Raw genomic sequence first — 25871 nt, 5'->3', positions numbered from 1 at the left:
TACTCAGCTTCCAACACATCCAGGTGTGGGGATCCTCCTGTCGCACCAGAAACACAGATGGGTTCCACCCCTTGTGGTTTGATGGTGTCAGAGCACTCTGGGCACCTGTATCTACTAAAGCTTTGTCCTCTCATGGGTTCAGCTTGCCAGACCATTGGTTCTGTGTGGTCCAACAAACCAATTTGTCTCTCCCTTCCATCTGGTTGCAGGCAGAGCCCCTCTAATTCTGCCTTGGGTCCCTTGTATCTTGTGAAGATGCTTTGGGAGTCCCTTCAGGAGGACCAGAAGCAGTTTCAGCTTCCCTGCTCTTCTTAGGTCATTTCCCACTGGAAACTGAGGCAGTATCTCTGCGGGGACAATTCCCCTGTAAGTCACAGACTCCTGCAGCCAGGACTGGATTGGGTTTTCCCTTCCACTTCCTCATGTCCTCCCCATGGTCACACAAGTAAAGCAGAGGGTGTGCTGTGCTGTGTGCCTCCCAGATTCTCTCCCTTGGACAGGGGAGCAGCTGCTCCTCATAGCTGAAACACAGGACTGTACAGGTGGGGAATAAAAGCTTCTACTGGAGCTGATGGAACTCCTGGGACAGTTCCTTCACAGCTGAAACACAGCCCTGGACAGAGGAGCAGAGATTTCCTTTGCCTTGCTGGGGCCTGCTGCTTGTTTCATCCACTGTTTGTCCTTGGTCATCTTCCATAGCCAGAGATAAGAACCAAGCCAGCAGCCCAGGCTCCTTCTCTTGTTTCCTTGGGGACCCTGATCCCTCCTGGTCCTTTGCAGGATCAGCTGCTTTCCTTGTAGGCTTCTTTCTCCCTACAGGAGTGTTGTAGATGTGCCCTGGGGAATGAGCAGCAAGGATATCAATGAATAGATGCATTGGTAGTCTATTGATATACAAACTATGCAGCAGGGGATTTAGTTTCTATTCACAGGCAGCAGTATTGGGTTGGTGGAACCACCTCTGCAGAACGTTTGTGCCTGGGCACTTCAGAGGAACCAAATGAGTTCTAGAATTTAGAGTTGAAACTGATTGGAAAAGCAGTGGGGGAGGGGTTGGTCGGTGACCGGCAAACCCTCAACCCAGGACAGTTTCAGCACTACCTGAACCCAAATTCTATAAAGCAAAGGTTTGGCTTCCTCACGAGCTGAGAACCTCATGAAATCTTTCCTTGGTGATGTGTTTAGAGTCCTGAGAGCGCGGCACGGCTGTGCCCTCATGAGGAACTAGAGAACGGCGCCGACCGCGTGGCTGTGCCGCGGGGTTGCTGCTTCTCCCAGAGCACAAAGGTCCTGGAGCCTCCCAGGGGAAGCTTCAGAGGCTTTTGCCGCTGGCTCCACGAAGCGCAGCACCTGGCAAAGGTTCCCCGCTCTGGGGACTGTAGCGCTTCAGGACCGGTGGTGCACAGGGGCTGCCATGGTTTCCTCCCGTGGCGATGGCTCATGCGGCAGTTGACCCCACGCTCCACGGCACTGCCCCCAGCCGGGCAACAGTGGCAATGTGCAGCGAGGCCTTCTGGAGCTGCTTCAAGTCCCGGGCGAGGCGGACCGTAGCGGCACAGAGACGCACGCAGGCATAGGCACGGACACCAGCGTGGGGGGCACTTGTTTACCAAACAACTCCTATTTACCATTTGCCCCAAAGAATACTGCTCCAGTCAGCACCCACTGCTAACACAATAATTAACCAATCAGCTGATACTTTGCCAAATGAGCATAAGCACACGCCGTAAACAGGGTAAACAAACATGTAGCCTGGGCCTTGTTTGCCACAGGGGTGGAAACATGCCCAGGCAGATTGTTGACCTGGACTCAGTGGTACCAAGGTCCCCCCGCCCAACTCCAGAAGGGAGGGGGGACAAAGGGGGTTTGAGTCACACACACAGAAGCATGTTCTGGTAATATTTGGGGCACAATCCTGGTCATAAGCACCATTCACTACGAGGGGCAGCTGATCCTGGCACAGGCTGCTTCTCTGACCCAGCTGCCATGCCAGTGGCACTGTCTGTAGGTCCAGAGACCTTCTCTTGCCTTTGAGCCCTCTGCACAGAGATGAGAAGAGCTTGAGAGGCATGGGCCAGGCCCAAGCACATTGCAGTGATTTCTGTCTCTCAGGAACTCCCAGGCTGACAACAGACTTTTCCCAAACCTTTCCCCAGCTGGGGAGGATTTTGCACTTGCTCAGGGCTGAAATTCCAAAGCACCAGAGGTGACCACCAGTCTAAGAATTTGCCCCTTCCCTCTCCCACCCCCTGCCACTCCTCAGTATCGAGTATCTGGGCAGATCTCACAGTGTTTTCCTAGGGAGTGTCCTGTATTGCTCTGGATGGAACCAGAGCAAGCTGCCCAGCAGTGGACAGCACAGCTCTGAGCCATTGCCCTAAGCTAACACCCAGCACCATCAGCAGCACAAACAGGACTGAAACTCATCAGCCCCCCGAAAGCAAATCCATCAACACAGCAAGTGCCGCGTCCTGCATCTGGGTCGAGGCAATCCCAGGCACAAATGCAGGCTGGGCAGTGACTGGCTGGAAAGCAGCCCTGAGGAGAGAGACTTGGGGGTGCTGGTGGACAAGAAGCTCAACAGGAGCTCTCAGTGTGCACTTGCAGCCCGCAAAGCCAATCAGATCCTGGGCTGCATCAGGAGAAGTGTGGCTAGCAGGTCGAGGGAGGTGATCCTCCCCCTCTGCTCAGCTCTGGGGAGACCCCACCTGGAGTACTGTGTCCAGTTCTGGAGCCCCTATGACAAGAGGGATGTGGAGGTGCTGGAAGGTGTCCAGAGAAGGGCCACAAGGATGATCAGAGGGCTGGAGCACCTCTCCTATGAGGACAGACTGAAGGAGTTGGGGCTGTTCAGTCTGCAGAAGAGAAGGCTCCCAGGTGACCTAATTGTGGCCTTCAAGTATCTGAAGGGGGCCTACAGGAAGGCTGGGGAAGGACTTCTCAGGATCTCAGGTAGTGATAGGACTAGGGGGAATGGAATGAAGCTGGAGGTGGGGAGATTCAGGCTAGATGTGAGGAGGAAGTTCTTCCCCATGAGAGTGGTGAAACCCTGGAATGGGTTGTCCAGGGAGGTGGTCGAGGCCCCGTCCCTGGAGGTGTTTAAGAGCAGGCTGGATGAGGCTCTGTCCAGCCTGATCCAGTGTGGGGTGTCCCTGCCCATGGCAGGCGGGTTGGATGCTCCTTGTGGTCCCTTCCAACCCTGAATGATACTATGATAGTGAACACACCACACCTGTTGAAGTGGAACTTCCTGTGCTGCAGTTTCCATCCATTGCCCCTTATCCTCTCCCAGGGCTCAAGTGAGCAGAGGCTGTCCCTGCCTCTTGCTTCCTCACCCCCAGCTCTCACATATTGATAGGCATTGATCAGATGCCATCTCAGACTTCTCTTCTGCAGACTAAACAGCCCCTGGACTCTCATCCTATCCTCATCAGGCAGTACTCCAGTCCCTTGAGCATCCTCACAGCCTCTGCAGCACATCCCTGTCCCTTTTGAACCCAGAACTGGATGTAATATTCCAGGTGGGGCCTCACCAGGGCAGAGTAGAGGGGGAGGAGAACCTCCCTGGATCTGCTGGCCACACTCTTCCAAATGCACCCCAGGACCCCACTGGCCTTCCTGGCCGCAAGGGCACACTGCTGCCCATGCAGAACTTGCTGCCCACCAGAACTCCCAGGTCCTCCATGGGGCTGCTCTCTAACTATTTGTTCCCTTGAGTGTTGTAGGGTTCACATTGCTCTGGACATTGCATGGTGCAGATCACCTCCAGAGAATTTGAGGCTCCCCAGAAATTGCCAGTGGGTTCCTCTTAATCACATGGATCCTGTCCCAGCAGGCACTAGTGCAGGAGAAGGAACAGCAGGCTGAAGAGAAGGAGAAAGGGAACTGAAAATCTCATCACCTGAATCTAGAAAGAAAGCCCTTGGTAGCAAATGTCCATTCTGGATTGACATAGAACACAACACAGAGAGCTGATGAGAGCAACTGCTGGGGGTGCACCAACTGCCCTGAGAACCCTAAGGAAGGGCTGGAGGGGGGAGGGCATTCACTGGAATTCCAATACCTGATAATACCTCTTGGACATCCTGAGAATCACAGAATTGTCAGGGTTGGAAGGGACCTCAAGGATCATTCAGTTCCAAGGCCCCTGCCATGGGCAGGGATACCTCACACCAGAGCAGGCTGCTCACAGCCACATCCAGCCTGGCCTTCAAAGCCTCCAGGGATGACTTCCACCACCTGCCTGGGCAACCTGTGCCAGTGTCTCTCCACCCTCATGGGGAAGAACTTCTTCCTAACATCCAATCTGAATCTCCCCACTTCTAGTTTTGCTCCATTTCCCCCCAGTCCTATCCCTACCCAACACCTTAAAAAGTCCTTCCCCTGCTTTCTTATAGCCTCCTTCAGGTACTGGAAGGCCACAAGGAGGAATCCTCGGAGCCTTCTCCTCTCCAGACTGAACAGCCCCAACTCCTTCAGTCTTTCCTCATAGCAGAGCATCTCCAGTCCTCTGCTCATCCTCATGGCCCTTCTCTGGACACCTTCCAGCACATCCAGGTCCTTCTTGTAATAGATGCTCCAGAACAGGACAGAAAGCTCCAGGTGTGGTCTCATCAGGGTGGAGCAGAGTGGGAGAATCACCTCCCTGGCCCTGCTGGCCACATTTCTCTTGCTGCAGCCCAGGATACAATTGGCTCTCTGGGCTGCAAGTGCACACTGGTGGCTCCTGTTGAGCTTGTGGATGAACACTTCCCTTAAGGATAATCCAGAATTAGAACCACAGTATGGGGATGGAAGGGGCTCCTGATCCAGAGAAGAGAGATTCCAAATGTGTCCAGAGATGCAACCTAACTGATTAGCAAACATTGACTGCCTGAAGTCAAGGCACCTCTGTGGGAAAAACACTCAGGGTGTGCATCCATCCAGGCTGTCGCCATCCCGTAATAAGGAACAAACACACAGGGTGGGCAGCACCAGGAGGAAAGGGAAAGTCTTGGAGATGTGGCAGTAAAGGCAGGGAAAGATTAACCCTCAGCTGGTCAGGAATCTGTGCCCCTGGGGCAGTGCTCCCAAATACAACTGTGGCTGATCAGTGAGAGACTCCAAGTTGGGTCCAAGGAGATGTGAAATGGCACAAATGAAACAATGCTGCAAAGGAAAGGGCCTCTGCTTGGCACAGCTTGGCCTGATGCTTTCTGCCTTGCTCAGGAGAAAGTGAAGCAGAAAAGGCCATGGTGAAGATCTCTGCTCTCCCAGTCCTCTGGACTAGGACTGCTGCTGCAGGATCAGCTTCCCAGGGAGGAATGAAACAGGTTGCAGAAAGAGCTGCTCAGGAGGGAATGGCTCCAGGCATGGTCTTTGCTTCAGAAGGAGTAGTGGGCACAGCACTGAACACAAGCTGTTGTGTTTCCATGGATCAGAGAGGAAGGAGATCCATAGACATGGGTGAGAGATGGGAACAAAGCAGGATTGTGCAGGAAGGAGGAGCCAGCACAAGTTCTGCACCATGAGGGTAGTGGAACACTGGAACAGGTTGTCCAGGGAGGGGGTTGGGATGCCATCCCTGGAGATATTGAAGGTGAGGCTTGACAGGGCTCTGGGTAACCTGATCTAGTTGAGGATGTCCCTGGGAAGGTTGGACAAGATAACATTTGGCGGTCCCTTCCAGCCCAGCCCATTCTATGATCAATGAGATATGGGAACCAAGCAGATTCTGCATGAAGTGCAAAAGGAAGACACCACCTGGGGCTTCTCAGAGCTCTGGGCCTGGCTACGGTTGTGGATTCCTGCCTTGGGCTTCAGTCTCAAGAAGTTGGTTGGAGCAATAACCCTGAGCTTGTTCCCCTTTGCTTGCATGACTGTTATAGTGCAGGGCATGTGTGAGTGCTGGTCTGCTTGAGGGAGCAGAACAGGGGACAGCAAGGACCTCTCTGGGAAGAGCTGGGGCAAAGGTCACCTTCAAGAGCAGGCCCTAAGCCTCTGTATTCTCCTAAGCTCCCATTGCAAGGACCCGGCCTAAGGCCTGTCTGCATTTCATAGAGCAATACTGAGCAAGACTTTCCTGAGGTTCTTTTCCCTTCTTTCTGTTGCCTTTTTGAGACTCTTGAGTTTCTCATTCCTTCATCTGGGCAGGAGATGTTCTCCTCACCTTTCACTACATGTTTTGGAATCTCTTGGGTTTGTCACCAGACATTGGTTTGGTCAAACAGCTCTGTTCAAACTTTTCTCTTCACCTTGTAATCACAGAAACACAGAATCAGCCAGGATGGAAAAGACCTCAGAGATCATCAAGTCCAACCTACCACCAAACACCCCTGACAGCTAAACCATGGCTCCAAGTGCCACATCCAATCTTTTTGTGAACATCTCCAGGGACAGTGACTCCACCACCTCCCTGGGCAGCACATTCCAGTGGCCAATTCCTCTTTCTTGGAAGAACTTTCTCCTCACCTCCAGCCTAAACTTCCCCTGGTGAACCCAATTATTAACTATTAATAGCAACCACAACAGGACTCCTTTCCAGTACAGATTCTGCTCACTCCCAGAAAAGGCTACACCACCTGAAGCGCTCCAACACCTCTTCTGGGACTCCTCCCAGTATAATCTAAATCCCCTTTCCCACTCCCTGACAGGCTAAGCCCCATCCCAGTTCACACTGTCTGTGTGTTCTTTGGAGCTCGATGCTCTGGTGTGTCCTATTCCCAGTCAGAAAGGCATTGAGCCCCTCAGCTTAAGAAGGACATTGAGACGCTTGAGAGTGTCCAGAGAAGGGCAACAAGGCTGGGGAGAGGCCTTGAGCACAGCCCTATGAGGAGAGGCTGAGGGAGCTGGGTTGTTTAGCCTGGAGAAGAGGAGGCTCAGGGGAGACCTCATTGCCCTCTACAACTACATGAAGGGTGGTTGTAGCCCGGAGGGGTTTGGTCTTTTCTCTCAGGCAACCAGCACCAGAACAAGAGGACACAGTCTCAAGCTGTACCAGGGGAAGTTTAGGCTCGAGGTAAAGAGAAAGTTCTTCACCAAGAGAGTCATTTGCCATTGGGATGTGCTGCCCATGGAGGTGGTGGAGTCACCATCCCTGGATGTGTTCAAGATGGGACTGGATGTGGCACTCGGTGCCATGGTCTAGTCATGAGGTCTTGGGTGAGAGGTTGGACTTGATGATTTTTGAGATCTCTTCCAACCTTGGTGATACTGTGATACTGTGATTCCATGTGCCCTGGGATAGAGTAAACTCTTCACACAGTGAAGAAGACCAACTGCAGCTGGGCTGTGGCAGGAGGAGTGTGGCCACCCAGACACAAGAACTTTTCTCACCTGCACTCAGCACTGCTGTGGCCAAATCTGGATTCTTGGTGTCAGAGTGTGGGGTTCTGCAGTCTTATGGAGAAGGGAAGAACTGGGGAGGCTGCAGAGGAGATCTGCCAGGATGGGATTTCACATCTCTCTGGAGAGGCTGAGGGGCCTGGGCTGCTTCAGCCTGCTGAATGGAGGCTCAGGGCACTGCCAGAGCAGTGTGCACATGGCTGAAGGGTGGTTTCAGAGAGGATGGAGCTCTCCTGGGGTGTGGGAAGAGACCAAAACCTCCACACAGTGCAGCTTGGAAGGTTCAGAGTGGAGATGAGGCTAAAGAAATGTCCCTCAAAGGGCAGAGCAGCTATGCATGAGGCCATCCAGAGGTGTCAGGAAATAGCGAAGAGATATGAGACAGCTCAGGGTAGGGATGGAAATGGCAGGGGGAGAGCTGGGAGGGGAAGAAAGATTGGTGTCAGCAGCCTGAAGGGAAAGAGCTGCAGGCATGGGACAGTGTAGGACAGGGTGCAGTAGGGGTGGCCAAGGGTTCTATCAAGGCTGAGAGGACCAACAGTACGAAGGCCTTTTTCCCCTTGGCTCTGGCACTTGCCTCTGCCACCAAGGCCTGTGAGGAGAAACTTGGCTTTGAGGCTTTGAGGTTCTTCTATTCCAAGGGCAGTGGTCAGGGCTTGGCCTTTCTGCTGCCTAGACCAAAGGCAAGTTTTTCTCCCTTGTACTTTGCCTTTGTCTCCCTGCAATCCTGGCCTCTAACAAGCTGCTCTAACGAGTCCCTGGGGAGCCTTTGTCAGTAACAAGCCTCAGTGAGGCCAATCAGTGCTTCAAGGTACTTTGGAGTTTGCTTCTGACTTGGACTTCTTGAGAGGCTTCTTGGCAGTGCCTTGGCAGAGTCTCCTGGCAGTACCTGAGCATCATGTAATCAGCCCCAAATACTCCATGGGGCTCATTAAATACTGCTGAACCTCTCATTATTGCCAAGGTTTCTGCAGCTAATTGGAGAGGTTTTTATTGCACAAAGCATCTGATAAAAAGTACTTTTAAAGGTACATTTCATTCCTTTTCAGCAGGAGTTGTCTCTTTGCAATCAAACCACAGCAAAACCTGACAAGGTCCTACCCTGCTCACAGCTCACCCTCACTCCCCACTGCATCCAGCAGAGCCCAGAGCCACAGGTGAGGGACAGGATCTGCCTTGCAGAGGCTGGGGGTCAGGGCTTGGCCCTTTGGATCAAGGAAATCCCTCCAGGTTTCCTCAGCAGCAGAGACACCTTGAGCTGCTTGTCCTGACCTGTCAGCACTGCCTCAGTTCTCTGCTCTCACCACAGCCTGGAGATGCTTCAGTGCCTTCAGTGATGTTTCCCTTGCATCCACTCTGTCCTGCTCTAACCAGACCCTGGGGACCCTTTCCCAGTATGCTTCACTGGGACCCATTAACAGTAGAAGAAACTTCAGAGTTTGAATCTGACTGACTTCTGGAGAGGTTTCATCAGCTTCTCAGTCTCTGAGGTTCATGGACTTGGCACCAAAGCCATCAGAGGGATCCTTTAAATGCCTTGGGTTGGTCCTCTTGTGCTGAGCTGGGTGAGGCCCCTGGGGTGGAGTAAGCTGCTGGCAAGCAGGCAGCACTGCAGAGACAGCTCTGTCCAGGAGCATCTTCTCTGCACAGCACAGGAGGGCTGAGGACACTGCCAGAGGATCTCAGGGAGATGCAGTAGGCAGAGAGAGCTTCAAGCTGGACAGGACTGGGATAATGATTGAGAGCTTTCTGGAGGAGAAGTCACTGCAGTCACTGATACAGTGAGGCTGTGGGTGCAGGACACTGCAGCTGTAGCACCTGGAAGCATCTCCATCTCAGCAGCTGATGCTCAGCTGAAGGCTCCTGGAGTGTGCACACAGAAGGAGGACCAAAGCCCTTCAGTTCCATCCTGTGAGCTGCAGTGAGCAGAGCTGGGTAAGGAGAAGGCTTCACCCCCAGCCCCTCTTCCTTTATCTCTTCCCTTCACTGTCTCTGCAGCACTGCAGAGCTGGTCCCTGTTTCTCCACCTCACCATGAGATTCTTGTTCCCTGGGATTGGGCTGTTGGTCACTTTCTGTTCTGACTCCAGAGGAATCTTCATGACAATTCTGGGTCCCTGCTGTGTTTGAAGCTGTGATGAACTCTGCCATGGGTTTGTAGTGATGGGACTAAGCTGATCCATTCCTCATGCAGCTCAGGAAGGGAGATTGAAATGAGGCTGAGAGAAGTGTGCCCTAAACTGTCACTGCCTTTCCCTCCTTGCACAGGTCTCCATGGCCAGAGGCAGCAGATGGCCAACAGCAGCTCCATCACCCACTTCCTCCTCCTGCCATTCCCAGGCACAAGGCAGCTGCAGCTCCTGCACTTCTGCCTCTTCCTGGCCATCTACCTGGCTGCCCTGCTGGGCAATGGCCTCATCATCACCACCATAGCCTGGCACCACCACCTCCACACCCCCATGTACTTCTTCCTCCTCAACCTTGCTGTGCTTGACCTGGGTACCATCTCCACCACCATGCCCAAGTCCATGGCTAACTCCCTATGGAACACCAGGGACATCTCCTATGCAGGATGTGCTGCTCAGGTCTTACTTGTGTTATTCTTGATGGACACAGAGTATTTTCTCCTCACCACCATGTCCTACGATCGCTACGTTGCCATCTGCAGACCCCTGCACTATGAGACCCTCCTGGGCAGCAGAGTTTGTCTCCACATGGCAGGAGCCGCCTGGGCCTGTGGGGCTCTCAATGCTCTGCTGCACACAGCCAATACATTTTCCCTGCCCCTCTGCCAGGGCAATGCTGTGGATCAGTTCTTCTGTGAAGTCCCCCAGATCCTCAAGCTCTCCTGCTCCACATCCTACCTCAGGGAACTTTGGCTTATTGTGGTCGGTGCCTGTTTATTCTTTGTCTGTTTTGTGTTCATTGTGGTGTCCTATGTGCAGATCTTCAGGGCAGTGCTGAGGATCCCCTCTCAGCAGGGACGCCACAAAGCCTTTGCCACCTGCCTGCCTCACCTGGCTGTGGTCTCCCTCTTTCTCAGCACTGCCATCTTTGCCTACCTGAAGCCTCCCTCCATCTCCTCCCCATCCCTGGATCTTGTGGTGTCAGTTCTGTACTCAGTGGTGCCTCCAGCAGTGAATCCTCTCATCTACAGCCTGAGGAACCAGGAGTTGAAGGCTGCCCTCAGCCAACTGATCCCTGGATGTTTTCAGAAGCAATAAACTCTTTGTCTTCTCCTGCAGAGCAGTTTTGATGTCACTCAATGCAGGCCCAGCCTGGCTGCTGGAGTTCTGGCTGCTGCTGGTGCTGTTCCCCTTAGGAGAATGTTGTTCCCACACAAATGTCTTTCTTCAGACCATTTCTGCTTCAGTGTTGTCCTGTCTGCTGTGACACAGAGGCTGCAGACATGAGGAACTGTGTTCCCTGTGTGATCAACACAATAAAGGACCCTGCAGGGAGTTGTTTGTCTGAATTCCTTCCTCCAAGGTTTCTGTGGAGCTGCAGGGCAGTGCCTGTGTGCAGAGGTGGAGGGGCAGGGTCCCAGCACAGCAGCAGTGCCAGCAAGACCCAGAGCTTGGGCTGTCCTCAGCTGTCCTTTCTTCCCTTCCACCCTCTCCTGCTGAGCCTCTGTGCTGGGGCAAGGCCTGAGTGCTCTGGCAGCTTGGGCACTGTGCTGCTGGGTGGCAGTGCTGGGACTGTAGGCAGGGAGAGGCCAGGGCTACTTGTGGGACAGAGCTGTGCTCCAGAGCAACACTGCCATCAGAACAGGAGGTCATCTTAGGCCTTCAAACCCTAAGCCACTCCCATTACAGACTGCACCTCCTCAGAGTTCATATTGGATACCCTCACCCCCTTCCATTATAGACTCAGTCCAAACATGGTTCCTTTAACCCCTTCCCAGTACAGATGTGGCCTCATCCCAGTCCAAACTGGATCCTACTGTCCTCTAGCACTGCAGCCTGGGTCCCATCCCAGCACAGAATTTATCCTGTCTCCTTTCCCAGTACTGAATGCATCCATCCCAGTACAAACTTCACACCCTCATGCCCTCCCAGTACAGTCCGGGCTCTGTTCCAGTACAAACCGGATCCCTTTCATCCCTCCAGGTACACATTAGGCCTTGTCCCAATAAAAAGTGAATCCCCTTATGCCCTTACAGTGCTGCCTGGGCCCTGTTCCAGTACAAGCTGTGTTCCCTGGGCACATTCCAGGACAGTCTGGTCCCCACATAGTACAGTTGGGAACCATTTATCCCCTCCCAGTACAGACCTGGTCACATCTCAGTACAAGCTGCATTTCCTGAACCCTTCCCAGCTCAGATGTGCTCTTATCCCAATACAAATTGCATCTCTTTGCCATCTCCCATAGAGTTTCCTGTGCCACTACAAAGTGCATCCCTTGGACCCCTTCCCAGTTCCTAATGCATCCCTCCACATGTTAACTGTGTACTCTGGTTCCAATCCAGTACAGACTGGGCCCACTCCCAGTACAAACTGCATCTCCTGACTCCCTCCCAGTACAGACTAGGCCCTGTCCAAGACAAACTGGTGCCCTGATCCCAGCCCAGTGTAGTCCAAGACCTATCCCAGAGGAAATAGATCCCATGGCATCACCCAGTACAGACTGGGGACCTGCCCAGTGCAAACTGCATCTCCTGATCTCCTCCCAGTACAGACAGGGTCTCATCCCACAGCAAAGTTGAAGCTCTGACCCCCTCCAAGTACCAAGTGCTTCGCTCCCACTGCAAACCAGAGAGCAGGACTCCTTCCCAGGACAGACTGTGCCTGCTTCCAGGAAAAGCTGCACCACCTGAACCCCTCCCAGGACAAGACTGGAACCACTGTATACCTTAACCATGCCCCAGGCAGACTGGGAACCATCCCAGTACAACCTCAGTCCCCTGGACACATCCCAATACAGTCTGGGACTCATCCCAGTACATATTGAGGTCCTTAATATCCTCCCACCACAGGCTGGGCCCTGTTACAGTCACAACTCCATACCCTAATCACACCAGAGTCCAGTCTGGGCCATCTCCCATTTCAAAGTGGGTTTCATTAACATCTCCAAGTACAGCCCAGACCTTGTCCCAGTAAAAACTGATTCCACTCATCCCATGCTGTGCTGTTTAATACTTTTATCAGTGCTATAGACAGAGGGATGGAGACACCATCAGCAAGTGTGCAGATGGCACCAAGCTGAGTGGTGCTGTTGAGATGCCAGAGGGACAGGATGGCATCCAGAGGGATCTGGACAGGCTGGAGAGGTGGTGCCCAGGTGACCCTCATGAGGTTCACCAAGAGCAAGAGCAGGGTCCTGCAGCTGGGCTGGAACAATCCTCACTATCAATACAGGCTGGGAGAGGAGGTGTTAGAAAGCAGCCCTGAAAAGAAGGTCTTGGGGGTGCTGGTGGGGGAGAAGCTGGACAGGAACAGGCAGTGTGAGCTTGCATCTCAGAAGGCCAATGGGAGCCTGGGCTGTATGCTAAGCAGCATGGCCAGAAATGGAGAGAGAGGATCCTGCCACTTTGCTCTGGTAAGACCTCCCCTGAAGCCCTCAACACATGAAGGACATGGAGCTGATGGAGCAGATCCACAGGAGGGACACAGAAATGATCAGGGGCTTGCAGCAGCTCTGCTATGAGGACAGGCTGAGGGAACTGGGGGTGTTCAGCCTGGAGAAGAGGAGGCTCTGGGGAGACCTAATAGCAGCCTTCTAGTACCTGAATAGGGATACAAGAAGGATGGAGAGGGACTGTTTGCAGAGGCCTGCAGGGACAGGATGAGAGGCAATGGCATCAAACTAGAGAAAAGTAGATTCAAACTGGATATGAGGAAGAACTCCTTCACTATGAGGGTGGTGGAACACTGGAACAGGTGTCCCAGGGAGGTGATTGAGGCCTCTTCCTGGAGATATTCAAGGTGAGGCTCCCAGTTCAGACTTCCTGTGCTCTGACCCTCACCTGCATCCCCTCCCACCCCTGAATGACCGTGTTTGGCACCTGGCACAGGGCAGGGGCTGGGAGCTGCCAGAGGAAGAGGAGTAGGAGGTGAACTGTGGCTTAGAAGGTCATGGACACCAGGAGCAGATGGGTGGCAATGCCATGGGCAGCTCAGCTCTGCCTCAGGATCTCCTGCACAGCAGCAGGCACGAGGATGGACAGGGGCTGGGAGGTCACTGCTGGCTCAGCAGCTGAGAGGGCAGCAGCAGGGAGAGGGCAGGAAAGGGACTGGGAGGTCACTTCTTGCTGCAGCAGCTGAGAGGGCAGCCCCTGGCTCCTGGCTGGCCTATGTGCTTTTGGCCTCCCAGCTGCCAGAGTCCCCAGCAGGCCAGCAGAAGGCATGTGGTGGACAAGGGACTTGTGTGACTCCCTGTCCCTAAGCATCTGGCAGCCCCTGCAGGAATAGCCTTGGAGCTGGTTTGTCACCTCCCTGCCACCTGAGGGCCTGATGGGACAGCAGCAGGGACAGGGCTTGGCTGTGGCTGCTGGAGAAGCTGAAAGGCAGCAGCAGGGACCTGCCTTGGCAGGCCAGGGAAAGGTTTCTTGTGCCTGTGAGCTGCCAGGCCACATGCAGACTGAGGCCTTGTGCCAGCATTGGGACATCAGGGATGGCTGAGAAGCTCCTAGGGCAGGAGGAGGCACATGGTCAGGAGGTGAGTGTGAGGTCACTGCAAATTCCAATCCCTTTGTATCATTGGCCAGCAGCAGGCCCAGAGCTAGGCTGGGGACTGTGCCATCCTTTGTGCCTGCCAAGCAGAAAGGCAGCAGCAGGGAGGTGCCTTGGCTGTTGCTTTGGAGATGGAGACTCTGCTCAGTGCCCAGGCAGAAAAGCCTGGGCACTGGCCTGGGATGGAGCAGAGGCTCAGCAGAGTGTAGAAGGCCAAGTGCAGCTGGGCTGTGGTAGGAGGAGTGTGGCCACCCAGACACAGAGGTTGTCCTCCCCATGCACTCAGCACTGCTGTGACCACATCTGCAATATTGGTGTCTGGCTGTGGAGTTCCTTAGTCTGGAGGAATGGAGAGGTACTGTGGAACCTACCTAGGAGATCTGCCTGGATGGAGTTTGGAGTCTCTATCTAGAACCCCAAGCTGCTGAGCTTCTTTAGCCTGGTGAAGGGAAGGCTCAGGGGTGATGTGCACCTGCTTGAAGGGGGGTGTCAGGTGATGGAGCTTTTTTTGGTTGTGGCCACAGAAGGAAGCCTTCAGAAAGTACAACTTAAAGGTTCAGAGTGGAGGCCAGGACAAAGAAATGTCACTCAAAGTGTAGAGCTGTGGTGCAAGTGGTGACCCAGAAGGAGTCTGGAGATCCTTTGTGTGTCAAGGAACAGGCAGCAAGAGTGGAGTGCCCTGAGTGAAGGTGTGGAAATGTCAGGGGGAGAGCTGGCTGAGGAAGCCAGATGGATGTCAACAGCCTGAAGGGAAAGAGCTTCATGCATTGGACAGGGTAGCACAGCCTGCAGGAGGGATGGCCAAGGGCTCTGGCAGGGATGAAAGGCTCAACAGGGACAAGGTCTTGATCCTGTTCCTTCTGGCAGCAGCTTCTGCCACCATGGCTGCTGAGAGGAAGTTTTAGTTGGAGGCTCTCAGGATCTGCCTTTCCAAGGCCTGAGGGTCAGAGCTTGGCCTTTCTCTTGCCTAAACCAAGGCCAGAGTTTGTTCAGCTGCACTTTGCCTTTGTCTGCCTTCAATCACGGCCTCCATTGAGCTTCTCTAACCACCCCTGGGAGGCTTTGTTGCTAACAGCCCTCAGTGAGGCCAATTAATACTTGAAGGAATTTTTGTTATGCTTCTGACTTCTTGAGCAGATTCCTTCAGTCTCCTCTCAGTGTGTGAGGCTCAGGCAATGATTCCCAAGTGTCCTAAGAGCTATTTGTGTCTCTGTAGTTTTCTTCAAGATTTCAAAGTGCTCCTCACAAAGCTCCTTTATTATTTATTTTTTTCAGCCACCAAATGACAGAGTGGATAAGGACAAGGCTGACCCTGACTGGCTGCAAGGGATCCTGGATTCAAATCTATTTCTATGGCTGTGCCTGGATGCAACCACAAAGCACACAAACACAGGGACAGAGCTGGCTGGGTCCAGTGCAAGATAGAAACCTTGACCCTGGTGACTGGAGCTCAGGGCACACACTCACAAAGCTTCAACATTCTCACAGGATGAGAACTCAGCCTGGAGAAGTCTGACTTGGTGCTGGCCCTTGGTGCGGGTTGTGCCTGAGAGATGTCTGAGTGGGGGAGATGCTGGACAAAGCTGCTGTGATCCAGGAGAGCTCCAAGACTCTGACTTTAGGGTCACTGTTTTTAGAGGGGGAGATCCTTGACTTTCATCAGGTGTTTCTCTTAGCTGGAGAACCTTGGATGCTGAATCATCCTGGGATCTTTTGCCACTTGCACAGACCCTGAAGCTTTTGACTTTCAGAGTTTTCTATCAGCTCCCTGTTGGCTGTGATCCGAGCACAGATGCACTGAGCTGGCAGGAGGTGACCAACCCCCAAGCCACAGGGACAGCAGTGCAAGGCTGGGAGAGCAAGGGTGCAGCACACCAAGGACACCTCTCAGTGCTCTGTTTCTCTCTGTCCTGATCCATCCCTGGCTTACCCTGGTCTAGTTCATGGCCTAGGAAAGGGGGAAGGGGGAATCCCACCAGGTCTTGAGTAGGTTCCCTATGACAGGGCAACTGTGCCAGCACAATCTGCTCTGTGGCTTGAGTGCATTTCTCTCAGCCAGAGAGTGGCTGTGTGGTTGCCTCTTGTCTCTGTGTCTCTCAACAGAGAATGTCATCATCCAATCAAAATGGGAAGGAAATTTGGTGGTTCCTTAGCCTGCAGAGTCCTTTTCAATGCCATTCAGTGACACAAATCACACAAGAAACACTGATGATGGGAAATGTCTGCAGCAGTGTGACTTGCTTGGCCATCCTCCTAACTCTAACTACAAACCAATGTGGAACAGCAAGCAGAGAGCAGAGCAGGCAGGAAAATCACAGTGGCTGTGACACCAGGGGCAGTGTCCCAGCTGCTGCTGGACACCATCCAAACAGCACTTCCCACCAGCAGTGCTCTCCACTCCTCTTGATTACTTTTAGCACTCAATGGATTTGTTCAGTGTCATGGTGGACTCTGGGCAGAGACTTTTGTCCTGCTTCTCCAGTTGTTGTAGCAGGCTGATGGAATCAGGGTGCTGGAGGAGTTGTTGGATTGTAGTGAAATTCTTTCCAATGGGTGCAGGTTGTAGCTAACCATACAACATGTGAGCAAAGACACATCCTGGTGAGGAGTTATTGGCACAGAGAATTTCCAATCACAGCCAATGATTACAGAGACATCACACAGACAGAAACTGAACTGATTGCTGTGGTGGTGTTCCAGAACTGTGATAAATATTGTGGTGCAGGCCCAGCTGGTTGCAGCACCATGAGCTGAGAGACAAACTAACAGAGCAGTTGAGAGCAGGACCAGGGCTGCAAGGGGAGCCAAGGGGCCCAGACCTGCAGAGCCTGTGGCTCCTTCTTCAGGTATAGGTGAATGTTACAATTCCCCTTTCCCACAGCCTATCCCCACTCAGCTCCCTGTTGCATCTTGATTTGAACAGGGGCTCTTCTCCCCACTTGCCTTTCCCAGCTGCTTCAAGGATGCAGCACTTGGTTCTTTTTCCCTCCCATCCTTTCTCATGTGATTTGGTTGCACATCTCATCACCTCCAGGGCCTCACACAGACAGGAAGGCCATCTCAATATTTCATTACCACTCCCTTTTTGGGTTCAAATTGATTGGTTCTATTGCAAACTATGTCATTGATCACCATGGATCTACAGGATGCAGCCCAGGCTCTGTTTGTCTCTCTGGGCTTCAAGTGCTCACTGTTGGCTCCTGTTGAGCTTCTCATCCACCAGCACCCCCAAGGCCTTTTCTTCATGGTTGCTCTCAAGCCAGTCCCTGCCCAGCCTATATCAGGATCCATGTACATGGTCTCTGTGCACAGAGTCCTGTGGGGTGCATGGGGATTGTTTTTAGGACTGTCCATGGAACCCCAAATACAAAACCCAATTATGGGTTTGGTCAGGGTGAAGTTACACCAGCAACCTGAATTTGGTTGGGCTGTTGTGTTACAATCTTTGTGCTCTGGGTTGGTAAAATGGGTGTAGAAGAGTCTCATTTAATTTGGTTCCTGGTGAATAGATCCATTGACTCCCTGCATCCAGTCTGTATTTGCTCTTCTGCCATGGATTGCAGTTGAGCCACCTGAGGAGAGCTGCCCCAGCCCCAGTCAGCTTTGCTGTACCTTTCATTTCCATGGAAAACAAGAGAGAGCTTAGCCTGCCTTGTTCTGTGGTGTTTCAGCACTTCCAGTGGATCCAAGCAGCACCTGGTCTCCAGGAGCTTTTGCTTGGGCCATGGTGAGTGTCCTTACTGCAAGAAGGAGGAAGAGAGGAATGGGCAAGTGGTGTACATCGTACACAGAGTTGCCACTGGTGTCTCCCCAACTGATCCATGCAGTGAGGACAGAGTCTGCCATCAGCACTGGCTTGGTCACAAATCCAAACCACAGCACCAGAGGAGCTGTTGTGAAGAAAATTAACTCCATCAAGGCTGAAAACAGGATGATCTCCCACTCACTCCATGCCCTTATGGGGTGAAGGCACATTATGCCCAGAATTATGCTCAGATATTGAAACCTGTCCCAGCACGTGAACAAGTTCCCCCTCCTTTCATGAGGGGAACAAAGGGAACAAAGTGGCACAGACCCCTGTGTGGCAATGCCAGCGACGAGCAGTGTGAGCAATCTGGCAGTGCAGGCCTAGAGCCTGACATGGTGGTAGGCCATGCTCAGCATAAATGCAGAGCCAGCTAGCAGTGGAGCAAAACAGTGCTGTGCCTGCAGCATGTAACTAAAACAAGACACTGGTAGCTAAAAACATGGAAAGTTATCTTGGAACAACAGGACATGTACCTGCATCAACAAACCTTGTGTGTCATTAGTAGTTGCACCAATAATCTATAATAGTGCAATGTGTGGTCACTCAGAGGGAACCAATGGAGCTATGCCAACAGGGCACGCCGAGTTTATATAAGTTGTAGCAGTTGCCTTGCTACGCACTTCTGCCTTTCCTGTCTCTTCTTCTTCTACACTTTACTGTGTTATACTCCCACCTCAGGCCTGCACCATCGGCCTGCAACACTGGAACGATAAAGGAGCAATACTCGATCATATTGGTCAGCCGTATTGATTCCAATCTCCGTCGTCTATAGTGCTGTGGTGCAAGAGGTGATCCAGAAGGAGTCTTGACAGCCCATGTCTGCCTTTGTGTGTCAAGGAACAGGAGCAAGAGTGAAGAGGCCTGAGTGAAGGTGTGGAAATGTGAGGGGGAGAGATGGCTGGGGAAGCCAGATGGATCTCAACAGCCTGAAGGGAAAGAGCTGCAGGCATGGGACAGTGTAGCACAGCCTGCAGGAGGGATGGCCAAGGGCTCTGGCAGGGCTGAAAGGCTCAACAGGGACAAGGTCTTGATCCTCTTCCTTCTGGCAGCAGCTTCTGCCACCATGGCTGCTGAGAGGAAGTTTTAGTTGGAGGCTCTCAGGATCTGCGTTTCCAAGGCCTGAAGGTCAGAGCTTGGCCTTTCTCTTTCAGAAACCAAGGCCAGGGTTTGTTCAGCTGCACTTTGCCTTTGTCTGCCTTCAATCATGACCTTCATTGAGCTTCTCTAACCACCCCTTGGAGGCTTTGTTGCTAATGGCCCTCAGTGAGGCCAATTAATACTTCAAGGCACTCTTTGTTTTTCTTCTGATTTCTTGAGCAGATTCCTTCAGTCTCCTCTCAGTGTGTGAGGCTCAGGCAATGATCCCCAAGTGCCCTAAGAGCTATTTGTGTCTTTGTGGTTTTCTTCAGGATTTCAAAGTGCTCCTCACAAAGCTCCTTTATTATTTATTTCATATCAGAGGTAGAATATTCTGTTAGCTTTCAGTTCAGAGCAGAGATGATAATTCCCCAAGTGACACTGACCCAGGCTGTCTCACCAGGACATCTGCACTTGCAGGGAAATCTGTCCTTCAGGTCTGACACTGAATGGACAACTTTGCTCCTCACCCTCCCCAGCCTCCCCATTGCTGTCCCTGCCCAATCCCAATCCCATCCAAGGCTTCCCAGGCATAGAAGCCTCTGGGTTTTGCCAATATCATGAGCACAGTGCCCATGGACAGTAGCTTTACTAGTACAGGTTGGGCTGTCTATATCTGTGGTAGGGATTCACTCCTCTGTCCATCAGGTCCATGGGCAGTAGCCATCACTAGTTCCATGGGACTAAATGTTTGAATTTTGGGGCTTTGATATATTCCTCATCAGCTGCTGACAGTAAAAACTGCTTGTGCCAACCATGAGCCCATCTGTGCCTTGAGCTATCAGCATGTCTTGTAAGAAGACCATTGGTCTGTTCAGCTACACCATTAGCCTGAGGATAATATGGGCTATGGAACATTCCTTTAATTCATTCTCCTTGCACCCAGTCTTGCACTGTGCTCACTGTGAAGTGTGATCCATTGGCACTTTGAACACACTCAGGCATAGGTAGAATGCTGAACCATTTCTCCAGAGTTTCAACCCTTTGAGCTCCTGTGGCAGTACTGAGAGCTGTGGCCATGGTTCATCCTGAAACCACTTCTGCTCCTACCAGGATATAACTTTTCCCAGGAGAGGTCTTCAAAGGGCCAACATAATCAATTTGCCAGGGGCTCCACAGAGTCTTCTTGTGTCTGGAGTGTTGAGTAGAGACTTGGTTTGGGTGGTTGGCCTTAAGCCTTACCCAACATTGTGGGTAAGATATAAGAATTGTTTCAAACTGACTATCCTTGAGGCTGACACTCAGAATAGAGGTTGGCCTTCCCTGGGTGGCCTCTTCTGATGTGCAGCCACTCAGCCAATCTTGCTCAATCTTTCCCTTCATTGTTCACCACAGGAATTTTTGCTGGGTGAGCTGCCTGCTGGTTTCATTTTGCAGCAGCTCTTCCCTTCTGTGCAGGGCCTTTGACCCATCCTACCTTTGAGGGTCTTGACTGACCTATTTCTCAGAACCATTGCCAGTCTCCAGCTCTCCAGATTGATTAGATTCCCCCTGACCCATCCATTCAGTGGCACCCTTGTAGGCTGCACAGGAATCAGTGTGAATAGCAGTGGCACCATTCTCTGCTGCCAGCATGAGTGCAAGGCAATGCTTCTACCTGTGCACCACCTTCCTCTGTCACAGTCTTCCCAGTACCAGGCTCCAGCACTGCAGCTTTCTGTTGCTATTTGCACCCCATACAGTGGGTGGATGCAGCTGTGAACCACACTCCTCCTGCATTTGAATCTGTGGTCGGCTCAGCTGCTGCCTTAGCTGGAGACAGTTCATAGGGCAGACCTAACAGCACTGTGTCTGCAGTCCCAGGCTGTGGTAGGTTGGAAACTTCTGCTGGAGCCTTTCTCATTTTCCAGTGACTGTCCAGTGAGCAGCATTCAAGCCAAGAGAGACAAGACAAAAAGACAACATCAGGAATCTGATCAAGATCCATTCCTGGCCAGCCCTGCAGCTTGCTTCTCATCAGGGGATCATTGTCTTCCTTCACCAGGCATGGGTGCAGGGCTCCTTGGCATGGAAGTATATCCCTCCCTCCCCACCCAGCCCTCCGCCACTGTGTGGGGGTCTCCTCGGGGTCTGAATTGAAACTGACACACCTCCCATTACAGACTGAATGCTTTTATCACCTCTCAGTACAGGCTGGATCCTAGGTTGCACTCCCAGTACAGCCTGGGCCCCTCCCATCCTCTCTACTCAGTCCCCTGCTCCAATGCAGTGGAGCTGAGCCAAGCCCTCACCTCACCCCTTACAGCTCAGCCCCTCCCAAACCCACTCCTGACACTGACTCTGCCCCCATTGCTCATCCTGCCTCCAGCCTTTACCCTTGGCATTGACCCTTGGGTGTTAACCCCAGGCCTCAACCCAGCCACAACCTAAACTCTGCCTCTCAGAACTGGCCCTCACCTCAGCCCTTCCCAGAACACTCAGCAGGACATCTGAAGGAAGGAGACTTCTTAACTTTCTCACTAACTGTTAGAAACTCTCCCACTGGTTCAGAGCTTAGCTTTCTGACATCAAGAAAGTAAACCTGGAGCTTGGGAGAGCAAATGGAGATAGAGCAGCAGATGGCAGCTCTAGACAGAGAAAAATAAGCCTGAGTCTGGAAAGCAGGCTGGGTTCTCACACCCCTGGGCCTCACTAACAAGAGAAGGACAGTTCTGTGGGATTGGCAGAGGACCAACAGGAACAATACAAGAAAGAAGACATGGGGACAGCAATGTTGTTAAAAGGAGAGGAGATGGCAGCAAAGACCAAGACATGGAAGGACTTTGTCTATCAAATAAGATTTTATCCTTCTAACATGTGTGTGTTACTGAGTCCTAGATGAGGACCATGGTTAACCATTTCAGCACAGCTACATTTTGGAGCCATCATTCCATGTCCATGCAGGTTAGTGAAGGATACTGCTGAATGGCTATAGGAGGCACTGAGTTTGAGTTCCTCACTCCACTTTCAAGACCCTCCCAGGACCCCTCAAGGACACCTCCCTGAAGTGGGCACTTGGCTTCATCCCTGGCCCTGGGGAAGAAATGTCCCCAAAAGTGGCCTTTCGGGAAAGAAATGTCAAAGAAAAAGCAGCAAGAGACAATACTTTATTAGGGTTGGGGTTTCCATTCTAATTAGGCATTATCCTTGGGATGAGGTTTTTCTTTTACCTCTAGGAAACCCAAAGTGTTGAGGAACAAACAGCCAAATCCCAACCCAGCTGCAGGGGTGGCAGTGGCTGTGCTGACTCAGCATTGTCATTACTCCCCTCAGCACTGGCTGGTGTTGAGAAGAGCAGAGGCACATTTGCTTCTGAGGAAAGAAGGGGTAAAAGGCCTACCCAAGAAGGCCCCACACCAGGGGGGTCACGTTTGGCCTGGCAGTGCCAGGGTCGGTGTATTGCTGTGTCCCCTGGGGCACGCTGGTCACCGGCACGGGGGTGAATATGTCAGGTGAGGGAGGAGCTGCAGCTGAAGCCCTTGCTGCAGCCTGTGCAGGGGAAGGGCTGGCACCAGCGTGGGTGCAGCGGTGCTGGCTGAGGATGGCCATGTCGGTGGAGCCCTTGCCTCAGGCAGCTCAGAGGTGCAGCTGCTTCTGTCTGTGGACACCGCAGTGCTGGATGAGGTTGGAGCTGAGGGTGAAGTTGTTGCCGTAGTCACCACTGACAGAGGGCTGGGCACTGGGCTGGGGGCAGTGAGGCTTCAGAAGCTCCAAGCTGGGTGGGAAGCTTTGCCCACTCTCAGGGCACTGATGTGGCTGCTTGGGTGGCACAGAGAGGCTGATATGGGTTTGTCCTCTTCCTCCTCTTCATCTTCCTCCTCCTTCTCTTTATTCTTCTCCTATTACATATCATCCTTCTCTTCTACATCATCCCCTTTGTCCACCTCATAATTATTGCCCTCTTCCTCCTCCTAATCTTCATATACTTCATCCTTGCTGCCCTCATCCATGTCTTCATCAACCACTTCTACTATTCCTCAAGGCTGAGCTTTGGCTCCTCCAAATTATTCTTCAGGTGATTCTTCTCTTTCAAGATCTCGTCCAGGTCCTTCTGGGAGGCCATGCTGCTGAGAGGAATGGTCACCCCTGGGCTCTTGGGCAAATCCTTGGGGACCAAGTGGCTGAGAAGAAGGAACACTGTGTGTGACTTCTTGCAATGGAGGGATCAGAGCCCTAACTCCTGTGCTGAGTCCCCTGGTTGTAGTGCTGATGGGGCTGACACCTCCAGGATGTAGCCATCCCAACCATGCCCCTCTGGCCATGCAACTGATACCTGACTACCTGGAGCTCAGGGAGGTGAACTCCTAAATTCCCATCACAGCCAATGACTCTCAGTGCTCCACAAGTGGTGAAGTGTGGTTTGGGAGGAGGGTCTGGAGAGGGTTGAGAGATGCTCAGGGGTCAGCTGGAGCCTGGGATCTTGCTGCTGTCCCAAAGTTGGGTTCTTTACCTTCTGGCCTGTTCCAAGGAGCAGATCTGCAAACGTTGCTCCTCCCCAGCACAAAGAAGCAGGGCTGATGAGAAGAGAAGGACATGACCCCAGGCAGACAGAAGCAAAGGGCTCAGAGGAGAGGACTGACATGAGCAGGGCTCTCCCAGCTTTGCACTTCTCTCCCTATGGCTTGGGGGTTGGTCACCCCCTGGCAGCTCAATGCATCTGTGCTTGGATCAAAACCAACAGGGAGGGGATAGAAAACTATGGAGGTCAAAAACTTCAGGTTCTGTGCAAGTGACAAAAGATCCCAGGATGATTCAGCATCCAAGGTTCTCCAGATCAGAGAAACACCTGATGGAAGTCAATGATCTCCACCTCTAAAAACAGTGACCCTGAAGCCAGAGACTTGGAGCTCTCCTACATCACAGCAGCTGTGTCCAGCATCTCCCCCACTAAGACAGCTCTCAGGCACAACCTGCACCAAGGGCCAGCACCAAGTCAGACTTCTCCAGGCTCAGGTATCATCCTCTGAGAATGTTGAAGCTTTGTGAGTGTTTGCCCTGAGCTCCAGAAGGAAGAAACTGAACTCCAGGGCAGCCTCTCTGCCAACCACCTCTCCACCTCTCTGTGTCTTTGGACAGACACCTTTGCTATCACGTCTGGGGGCTCTACATTCCACTGGAGGCAGCCAGCTCTGTCCCTGTGCCTGTGTGCTTGGTGCTTCTCTCCAGGCACAGCCATAGAAAGAGATTTGAATTCAGGATTGATTCATGAGGAAGGGCTGCTAGGATCCAACCTTTTCCTCTGCTTCTCACTCTCAAGAACTCTTGACTGGCTGAGAAATCACAGCCATGGCAGAACTTGTTGGCTTTGCCTCAGCCTTGTGGACAGGCAAGGTGCTGAGAGACAGCTGGTGCTGAGCAGATGATTCCAGAGAGCCTGGATTGCTGAGGCAACTTTCTCAGCCTTGGCTTTGCTTTGCTTCCAAAGAGCAACAATTCTTCTGTGGCTGTGTGCAGGCAGCTCTCTAAGGAGAGCAGGGGGCAGCTGGTGCCATGGAGCTGTGAGCTCCAGCTGCAGAGAGCAGTGGAGAAGTCTGATGCAAGGAGCAGGGATGGAAGGCCCAGGTGGGCAGGGACAGCAGTGGGGAGGTTGGGGAGGGTGAGGAGCAAAGTTGTCCACTCAGTGTCAGCCCTCAAAGGACAGCTTCTCCTCCCAGTCCAGACCTCCTGAGCAGACACCTTGCATCATTCTGGCTTGGTGGATGCTGCTGTCAGCTCTGTCCTCATCTGAGAAAGAATCAAAGAGTTTACCATCAAAATCTGAGCTTTGTGAGGTGCACTTGGAAATCTGGAAGTGAACAACAAAGACACAAAGAGCTCCTTAGGGCACTTGGGAATCATTCCATGAACCTCAGGTACTGAGAGAAGAGTGAAGAAACTGTGCAGGAAGCAAGAAGCAAAACACAAAGTACCTTGAAGCATTGATTGGCCCCACTGAGGCTTGTTACTGCCAAAGCCTCCCCAGGGACTCGTTAGAGCAGCTCAGGAGAGGCTGTGATTGCAGCAGACAAAGGCAAAGTGCAGGAGAGCAAACTCTGGCTCTGGTTTCTGCAGCACAAAGGCCAAGGCCTGAGCACAGCCCCTGGGCAGGCAGATCCTGTCCCACATGTGTGGGTCAAGGCTCTTCAGGTGCAGTGGGGGTGGGGGGTGGGTTTCATAGCAGCATAGCATGGCCTAGGTTGGAAGAGACCTCAGAGCTCCTCTGCTCCAACCTCCCTGCCATAGGCAGGGATGCCTCTCCAATAGACTCAGCTGCTCAAGGCCTCACCCAGCCTGGCCTTCAACACCCTCAGGAGAGGGCATCCTACCTGGGCAGCCTATTCCAGAGTCCCACAACCCTCATACTGAAGAACTTTCTTCCTGAGACCCAGTCTAAACCTCCTTTTCCTCACCTTCAAACCTTTCCCTCCTGTCCTGTCACCAGACACCCTCATGAAAAGTCCCTCTCCAGCCTTCCTTTAGGATCCCTGTAGGGTTTGTGATGCTCAGTGGAGGACAAGGGCCTGACAGTCCCCAGCCTTCCTGGGGCTGTGAAAAGAGGCAGTGAGGCCCTCCCAGTGCCTTAGGACAACATCTCCTCACAGGTCTTGGGGACAAAGAATTGCCAGAGTCAAGAGGGCACAGCCTCGGCTTCTCTTCATCACTCCCACCACTGCCATTGCCCTTTGCCAGCTCTACCACAGCTTTGTCCTGCACTGTCTCACAGCTGCTTCTCCTGCCCTGCAGGCTGCAGACACTCATCTCACTTCCCCACCTTGGCCTTTCCAGGCCTTCACTGACACCTCCCCACACTCACACTCTGCTCCTTGGGACACAAAGAGAAGGGCTGATCCCAGACTCCTTCTGGAGATCTTCTCAGGCCACAGCACTACCCTTTGAGAGAGGTTTCTTGCTCCTCATGGCCAGTCTCCACCTGCCAGGCTGCACCATCTGGCAGTGTTCCTCTCTCCTGCTCTT

General features: G+C 52.7%; 2 protein-coding genes across 2 annotated transcripts in view; both read left to right on the top strand.

The window, feature by feature from the left end:
• LOC137457384 (zinc finger protein 135-like) overlaps window positions 1-25871 on the top strand; it is a gene marked incomplete at its 5' end in the record, with an annotated part of 102039 nt that overhangs the window by 1779 nt on the left and 74389 nt on the right. The gene's annotated exons all lie outside the window — the stretch shown is intronic.
• On the top strand, window positions 3285-10546 carry LOC137457396 (olfactory receptor 14A16-like). The gene is made up of 2 exons (XM_068169295.1): window positions 3285-3299; window positions 9605-10546. Exon 2 carries the CDS (start codon window positions 9614-9616, stop codon window positions 10544-10546), a length of 933 nt encoding a protein of 310 aa, XP_068025396.1. The 5' UTR covers window positions 3285-3299; window positions 9605-9613.

This window comes from Melanerpes formicivorus, unplaced genomic scaffold (genome assembly GCF_026170545.1).
Source record: "Melanerpes formicivorus ecotype bairdi unplaced genomic scaffold, bMelFor1.0.p_v2 SCAF_177, whole genome shotgun sequence".
NCBI classification, from domain to species: domain Eukaryota; kingdom Metazoa; phylum Chordata; class Aves; order Piciformes; family Picidae; genus Melanerpes; species Melanerpes formicivorus.
This window is presented reverse-complemented; position numbering and strand designations above follow the sequence as displayed.

Bases quoted from the DNA above. Each gene is read 5' to 3' on its own strand.
- LOC137457396 (XM_068169295.1), top strand. From the start codon at position 9,614: ATGGCCAACAGCAGCTCCATCACCCACTTCCTCCTCCTGCCATTCCCA.